The 8,222-nt window shown below is 66.9% G+C and overlaps 1 protein-coding gene across 1 annotated transcript in view; it reads right to left on the bottom strand.

Moving 5' to 3' along the window:
- Window positions 1-2,160: 2,160 nt before the first annotated feature.
- UNC93B1 (unc-93 homolog B1 (C. elegans)) overlaps window positions 2,161-8,222 on the bottom strand; it is a 28,236-nt gene continuing 22,174 nt past the window's right edge. Inside the window, exons 15-16 of the mRNA XM_004683312.1 lie at window positions 4,241-4,326; window positions 2,161-2,293 (exon numbers count right to left, since the gene is read on the bottom strand). Of these exons, the coding sequence (XP_004683369.1) occupies window positions 2,161-2,293; window positions 4,241-4,326 (219 nt within the window). The remainder of the gene's footprint in view (window positions 2,294-4,240; window positions 4,327-8,222) is intronic.

Below are 8,222 nucleotides of genomic sequence, written 5' to 3'. Positions count from 1 at the left end.
TCCAGCTCCAGCCCCCCAGCCATTCCCGATCAATGGGCCACAGGGGCCGCGGAGGGCCTGGGGGAGGCACTAGGGCCTGGGGGAGGCACTGACCGTGCCCTCTCACCAGGACGGCCTGGCCAGGGCCCAGGGCAGCTGGAGTGGGCTCGCTTGGGGGTTTGAGTGGGAATGTGGGGCAGCGGCAGCCCTAATCCTGAGGACCAAAGCCCCCCACTGGGTGCAGGAGGTGGGGTCCTCCTGACAGTGGCAGACAGGTCCCCCAAAGACCTCCGTCTTCCCATCTGAACTTCCCGCGGGTCTCTTCCGCCAGGAGGAGCTGGCCCAGTGGGGAGCAGCAGCCTGAGCCCCTCTGGTCTAAGGTCCTACACAATCCCCCTAGTTAGGGGGGTGTCCAGGTGGGCGGTCTCGGGACCGTGTCTGTTGGTCTTCCCCAGCCGGTGCCTGGCCCGACCAGTGCCGGGCCTTCAAGGGACACTGGTCACTGGTCAGAACAGCAGGGGGCTGGGGTCCCCCGGTTGCTACTCTCACTTTGACGGCGTTATCTGGCCATTTGGTCCAGGTGGGCTCTCTGAGTGGACCCCCGTGAGCACCTCTGGGTCCAATTTCACAGGCTACCGAGGTACAACCACCTCGGAGGGGACCCCAAGGACAGCTGACCCCCGGAATCTGGCCCTGGGGCGTGGGGGAAGGGGTCATGCTAGAGAACTTATTGGGGCTTATCTGGGTGCCCCTGAGCCCTGCTGAGCTGGGAAGGCGCCTGGCCCACACCAGAGACGCTCCGGAAGGTGGGGCGCTGCCAGCCGGCCGGGTGCGGGGTGCCCGTGCTGGTGGTGGGCGTGCTCGGCGCTCCTGCGGCCACCCCATCTCAGGATCCAGCAGGTGAGGGGAAGTGTGGGGGTGCTGGCGCCAGGCGGAGTGGAGTGTCTGCCGGCCTGAGGCCACGCCCTGCCCGGCGCCCACACTCCGCCAGCTGCCTCCCCGTGCAGCAGCGGCCCGAGGCGCTGCTGGCCCTGGCCCTGCCCCTGCCCCTCATCTGTCTGCCTGCCAGCCTGTCCTGTCCCGGGCGCCGCGGATCCTTCACACCTTCTCATCTCAGCGCTCAATAGCGGGAGGCGCGTGGCAGCCGTGGCCGCGGGGAGATGGATGGGCTGGGCTGGGGGAGGGGCTGCGCCGGCTGCGGCCCTGGTGGCCAGCGCTCTGCTGCGGGCTCAGGCCGCTGAGGCCCCGCCCTGCCCCCCCCAGCCTGAGGGAGGTGGTGGGGCTGGGGCAGGCGCAGGGCAGGTGAGCGCAGTGTCCCTCCTTAGCGCCTGGTGGGCTGCTCTGGGTGGGGAGAGCCTTGTGAAGCTGCCGCTAGCCCCCCAGGCAACCTGGGTGCACCGGCAGGCTCTGTGGGGCCGCACCCCGCTCTCTGCAGAGGAGCTGAGGTGCTGAGGCACAGGGGCCCACGCGTGGACACCCACACAGCCGTGCACGGGTATGGACACAGCTTCTGCTCTCCTGGCCCCGCCTCTGGCCCCGATGTGGGGGGTTGGGAGGCCGCAGGGAGCGCCCCCTCGGGACATCCCTCTCCCGCCGGGCAGTTTTCCCCAGACCTGGGGTCTGCCCTGGGTGCTGATGGGCAAGGTGGGCACAGGGACGCCACCCTGGCGCCGTCACACGCCGCGAGTGGGAGGTCACGCCTGAGGCCCTGAGGTCACCGGAGGCCGCGCAGACCGAGCGAGGCTTCATGTCACAGGAGGGAGCGGGCGCGGGAAGGCGCGGCACAGGGCAGGGGAGCGGGCGTCCCTGGCTCGCGCTGGGCCTCAGGACCCTGTCCAGATGGGAGGCTGGAGCCGGCAGCCGCGGGGGCGTTAGGGACCCGGTGGGGCAGGGCGGGGCGGAGAACGAGCGCCTCCGCCTGGAAGGAGGCGATGCGCTTCTCGCTTCTCGCAGTGGGCGGCCTCTTTGGGCACACTGTGGACTCGCCCTGGTGTAGCACGTCCTTGAGATAATAGATCAAGTTACAGAGATTATTTAGTCGGTTACTATGATATCGTAGATATACCAAGAATCATAAAAGTAGAAAAAGCTGCTCAGGCCACCGTGGCTGAGGATCTACCGAGCTGCTGCTGGTCTACCGGCTGGTGGCGGGGCAGAGGGTGCGGCGGGGTGCAGGCGGGGTCACTGGCCGCGGTCCTGGGGCCTCTTGCCCTTCTTCTTCTTGTCCTCCAGCCGCGGCTTCAGGGCGCAGACGCAGGGCGCCGAACAGCTGGAAGATGGGCGCACCGGGCCAGAGAGGCTGCAAGTCTCGGTCCTGCGAAGAGAGTCGGGCGCTGAGGTGGCCAAGCAGACCCGCCCCGCCCAGCACAGCGCCCCGAGGGCGCCCGCAGCTCCAGCCGGCTCCGGGCCTGGAAATGGAGACGCGGGTCAAGGTGCCCGCCGGCGCCCCCTGCGGGCGCAACGGGGCAGGGCGCGGCACTGTGCGGCCGGCGGCAGCCGCGGCAGCTCCGGCTGATCCGCCGGGGAAGGGACCCACAGGGCGCCGCAGACCGTCTCCCGCTGCACCCCCAGCAGTGGATCTGCCTTTCTGCCCTCCGCTCTGCCTCTGGTGGTCCTCTCACCCCCCGCACCTCTGGCCTATACCCCACTTCTTCTAAGTATAACTAAACAAAATAAATCTCCCACAAGAAAGACGCCCGCCTTTGCAGGGGGCAGCCCGGCAGTGCCGGGCCCAGATCTGAGGCCTGGGTTCAGTCCTGGCTGCTGTGTGACCTTGAGCGAGCCCTTGGCCTCTCTGTTCCTCAGTCTCCTCGTGAGTTAAACAGGAATCACAGACTACCCCACCGGTCATCCTGAGGTTGACGTGAGCAGATAACAGCACTTGAAAAACAGCGCCTGGCACAGAGCCAGCACAATACACACCTGAAAACTGGGGCCAGGGGGCTCGCAGGGGCTGCCTGACTTAGCCTGTGCAGGGAGGTGGGCAGGCGGGCCGGCCTCTATCACAGATCAGAGGTGCCTCCACCCCCGTGAGGCTGTTTGAGTAAAATACTCAAAAGGAAACACGATGAGGCGACAAGAGTGGGACAGTCAGACGGATTCTGAGTTTTTCTGACCACTGTTACCTTGGGCCTTTAAAATGTGCCTGGACACGGGGATCGCAATTGGGATGGAAAAAAAAATACAAAATGATGTAAAAATAAAATGCTACGTTATTTAAAAAAAAAATGTGCCTGGAAATACCCAGCCCCCCCTCCCCCCATATCGCTCCCTTTTGCAGGCGCTGCCTCGCCCCCACGTGCCAGTCTGTCCGCTGGGTCAGACCAGGGACCACGGGGGTGCCAGGAGACACCCGCTGCCCATTCAGAGGCGAGCAGGCCGAGGGGGCCCGGGAGCAGAAACCACCCTCCTTACAGTGGGGCAGCGCTACCCTGGGGGCGCTGGGGGAGCGGATGGATCCTGGGAGTCTCTGGGCACAGAGAGGCAGAGCTTTGGGGGGGGAGGGTGCTGCCAGCACGACAGGTGGCCTCCCGAGGTCCCGCCCACTGAGCTGAGGCCTGGGGCGCCGGCCCTGGGGCCCCCACACAGCTGGAAACAAGGGCCCCTCTGGCAAGCCTGCTGGAGGGCGCCCCCGTGTGGCCGCAAACAGCAACAGCAGGTGGGCCCGGGCCTGCCTCCCTGCTGGAGCTGCGCAGGGCCCAGAATGGGAACCTGGAGAGGGGGCAGGCGCCCGCCTGGGGGACTTAGCAGCGGTAAGGAAAAGTTCCACATTTGCACATCCAAGGGAAATCTGCTCAGGTCCACAGCACCCCCTCCCTCGCCTGGCCTCCAGGGACCAGAGGGGCTGTCCAACCTGCTGAGGAGGCGCCCTGAGGACCTCTGAGGGAGAGCCAGGCCTGGGTGTGGGGTCTCCGGGAGGGAGTGGGGATAGGGCACAGGAGAGGCCAGGCTCCTGTCCTTCTTTCCTGACTCCGTGGTGCTGGCCACTGCTCAAGGCCGTGTTGTGCCATCTGGGCCTCAGACCCCCAGGCTGGCTCGGGTACCCCCACCACTCACACACCCCTGCAGCAGAGGGTGCACGGCGCCTGCCAGGTCCCCGGCCCTGTAGGCCTCCATCTCCAACGGCAGCACCTGTGTGGGGGCTGGGTGAGCCCAGCGGGGGGACGCCGGGACTGAGCGAGTGTCTGGGGCTCCGGGGGCTCTGGGCCAGGTCCTCGCCTCTTTGGGCCTCAGTTTCCCCGCAAGTCCGTGGGAGTCTCACCCTGGCTGAGCGGTGCCCACCAGGGCCCTCATCCTGGAGCACAGGTCTGCCCGCAGCACGCCTCGCCGCCAGGCCCAGCTCCAGGCCTGGAGAGCAGGAGGAGGGGTCAGGCGCCGGGGGCGGGCTCAGACCCTGGCCCCTCCCCGAGGCCCCTCCCCTCCCCTCCCCGAGGCCCCGCCCCTCCCCGAGGCCCCGCCCCTCCCCGAGGCGAGCCCCACCCATTCCATTCTTGGCCACCGAGTCCACGCTGTAATTCTTCCTCTGGCAGCTGGTACAAAAAGACCCGGCAGGGCAGGTCAGAAGGACAGCCTGGAGGAGGTGACCTCTGTCTGGATTTCTCTATACTGAAAGAAGAAAGGACATCACGGGTGGAGGGAAGCGCAAGGGAGGGGAGTTTGAGGTGGGGATCTCTGTGCCAGGCAGGGACAGGCAGCGACCCCCCGCGGCCAGCACTCCTGTGAGGAAGGCGCTGGTGAGGTGCGGCTCAGCTCACCGCCCACGCAGCGGCAGCAGGTGGCGTGGCTGCGGGGCGGGGCTGGCCACACGGCCCGGCGGAGAGGCCAGGGCTCTGCAGCTCCCGGCCGCAGCCAGACAGCTCGCTGCCGTGGGTGCCCCGGCCACTGCCACGCGACGCAGGGGGTCTCGCAGGGGCAGCGAGCACAGTCTGGGTCGGTGTGGCGCCCGTGGGTGCTCTGCGGAGGCAGCTGGCCCAGCCGGCTCCGAGCGGAGAGGGAGGCCGGCAGGCTGCGGCCTGTCAAAGACCACCCCCTCGGGGCTTCCCCCTCTGGCACCCTCAGCCACAGGCCACCCCTCAGGAACATGCTGTGTCCTTGCTGTCCTGGAGGGCCGGGGCTGGCCCTCAGGGCAAGGGGGCCCCTTGCAGCCTCTGACAAGCCTCCTGTTTGTTGAGGACAGTAACTCAGGCGTCCTTCGAGCAGCAGGTCCTTCTCCGCAGGTGAGAAGTGACCCAGACGCATCTTACAGATGCGGAACTGAGGCTCAGACAGGCCCAGGGCCCCGAGGGCCCCAGAAGCAGAGCAGCCTCTCCCTGCTGCTCTCGGGCAAGGTGGGAGGGAGGGGTGGGACACCGCCCCGCTCAGCTGCAGGGGCGCTGAAGAGTCCACAGGTCACCTAGGCCGGAGGCAGCGCTCGGGAGGGACGGTCCAGTTGGCCGCTGGCTGCCCCTGAAGCCAGGCACCAGCCCTAGATTGGCCCCGGGCGTCTGGCGGCCTGCTTTGCCACCAGAGTAGCCTCGGGCTGGCCCGGCTCCAGGCCCAGTGCGGGGCCCAGTGACGGGGGTGGACGAAGCATGAGGCTGGGTCACCAGGCGCCGGGCCTCCCTCCGGGAACCCCGAGTCTCAGCTAAGGGAGCAGAAGCCTGCACGGGTCATGGGGCCCTGCCGGCCACGCCAGGCCGGGCAGCTGCTGGCCCTTGGACAGAAGGAGCAGACCTGGGCCCCAGGGGTGGAAGGACTCGGACCTGGCCGAGACCCCTGACCCTGACTGTGTGAGGGTGAGGGTGGGGGCGGTGGGGGTGGCCCAGTCGGCTCCCTCCTACTCCGCTCCCTGCCCTCTGGGGCTGGGGTCTCAGGGCTGGGCTGCCGAGGCCCCCTGCAAACGCGGGGTTCTGCTGACGGGGCCCTGGGGGGGGGAAGGAAGGGCCTGCTCAGCAGACCCCAGGCCTGCTGGGGGCCAGCTCACTTCCTGCCGGGAGGGGCTGGGCCCAGCTCTGCGGAGACAGCGGTAGGGCCCTGGAAAATTTCACTTCCCTTGAAAGGTGTCCAGTTTCCCCATTTCAGAGGGTGTTTATAGCATGGGAGGATGTCGGGGAGCCGGGCCAGCTCCCCCAGAATCAGCAGCCTGACGCCTGTGGAGCGTGTGCCCCTGTGTGAGGCCCTGTGTGTTCACTCGCTGTCCTGGCCGTGGGCAGCGCGGGGCGGCCATCTCAGGCTCTGGGCCCACGAGGCAGCGCAGGACACTCAGCGGGGCCCCGGGTGTGAGCGGCTGCTGCGGTGTGGACAGTGGGGCCTCAGAGGGGCTCACCGGACACTCCAGAGCCGGGCCAGGAGGTCCGGGAGGACTAAACAGAGACTAAGTTGGAGGAAAGGTTTGCAGCCCACCGTGGCCGGGGCGTCCCCGCCCCGCCCCCCAGCGGTCCCTGGGGGCTGCTTCTTTCCTCTAAGCAAACCTTACTTTTTGTTTAAGATTTATTTATTAAGTGTACAAAAACTGGGGTGCAGGCCAGAGGTGTGTGGGGGTGAGAGGATTCCCCAGAGACAGAGCGGGGAGCGGAACAGGCGGGTCGACTGAAGACCGCTGCTGAGAGGGCCGCGGGGGGACGGGAGGGGTCTGCCGCGCCCTGGGCCCCCCGCCGGGGTCCGGCTGCAGCGGCTGCCACAGCTTCCCAGGGCTGAGACTTGCCCCCGCGCCCCGCCAGCCACCGGGGCGGCCAGACGTCACTCTCCCGCGCGGTTTCTTTCTCTGCCTAACTGAAACGGCTGCGGTTTCCTTTCCACGGCTCCGTGGGACAAGAGCCTGGTGGTTCCAGGGCTCGACTTTCCCTCCACACCGGTGTCCGTGGGACGGCTGGGTGGCACCCCTGAGCCCGAGATGAGAGGGTCCTAGGTTCTGGTGCGCGTCTGACCTGCGACGGGGGTGGGGCCCCCCTGCCCCAGGGTGGCCCCTGCGGCCCTCTGGCGCCCCATGCCAAAGGGAAGGAGCCGGAAATGGCACAGCCCAGCGGGAAGCAGGAACCCCTGGGTCCTGCTCCTTGCTGCAGCTGGGGAGATTGAGACCCAAGAGGGACCGGGCCTGAGTGAACCCCCAGAATTGTAATGTTCGGCCCAGGTGAGCCACGTGACCTGAGAGCCGCTGGCCAGCGGCTGTGGAGTGCCTTGCCTGACCGCCCAGCGTCTCAGCCAGGCGCTGACTCCAGGGGTCTTCTCACACCTCTCCGTCACCCACACCCACCCATTCACCTGCTGGCTCATCACCCACCCACGCATCCTCCTGCCCCACCCATTCACCACCTGCCCTTCTCTCCTCTCACCTTCCATCCACCCCGCCAGGCAGCTTCCTCTGTCCAGCTGCGAAGGGGCCCCACCCCTGCTCCGGCTTTCTGGACGCCACCCCTACTCCAGTGACTGGAAACTACGACTCCCAGCCCCAGGGAGAGAACTGCGAGGCCCCAAGGCTGGAGCCGAGCAGCGTTCCGGGACTTTGGGGGATGAACAGGGCGTGGATTTCCAACTGCAGCCACTGCCGAGACCGTGTGACGGGGCCAGCAGCCTGAGTGTCGGAGCAGAGCTCGAGTGAGCCAGCTACCTTGTATCCCGCTCTCTCCCTGGCTTGTTTCCTTTTCCTTTCCCCTTTTTGTAAATCAACCCATGACCCTTTCCGTATGCGCCTGCAGAAAGCTACATTCTGAGCGTGGGTGAGGCCCACCGACAGGCAGCCAAGTCCACCCTGGGCTGCCCGCAACACTCACTCCTCGTCATCGCTCCGGTCCTCAATGCGCCCGGCTGAGCACTTTTCCTGAGTCCACACTGTCCCTTCTTGGGCTCTGCCATCCCCAGCCCTCCTCAGGGTGTCGGGAATGGTACTTCCCTGCCCCTCCAGCTCAGACCCCCTACAACGAGCCCGGTCTTCACGGAGCCCGCTGAAGCCAGAGTGCCCCAGAACCTCCGGGAAGGGTGCGGAGGCGGGCACGACGGCCGGATGTGCTCTGCCCCTGCCCTGCGCCTGCGTTTCTCAGTGATGCCCACCACCAGCTCTGCTCCGAATGCCGGTGTACGTTCAGCTCACCTGCACCCCGTGTCTAGACTCAGGTTCTTCACCCGTCAGATGCAGGAGCAGGTGTCTATTCTGCTCACCGGCCAACGTCCGGGACAGCCGAGCCAGCGAGCACACAGCCCCTCCCGTGCCCACAGCAGACATCACTAATCAACCACTGCACAAGCTCCTGTTACCTCCACGGGCCGCA

The sequence above is a fragment of the Condylura cristata genome, unplaced genomic scaffold (assembly GCF_000260355.1).
Source record: "Condylura cristata isolate star-nosed mole 26May11 unplaced genomic scaffold, ConCri1.0 scaffold00015, whole genome shotgun sequence".
Lineage (NCBI taxonomy): Eukaryota > Metazoa > Chordata > Mammalia > Eulipotyphla > Talpidae > Condylura > Condylura cristata.
This window is presented reverse-complemented; position numbering and strand designations above follow the sequence as displayed.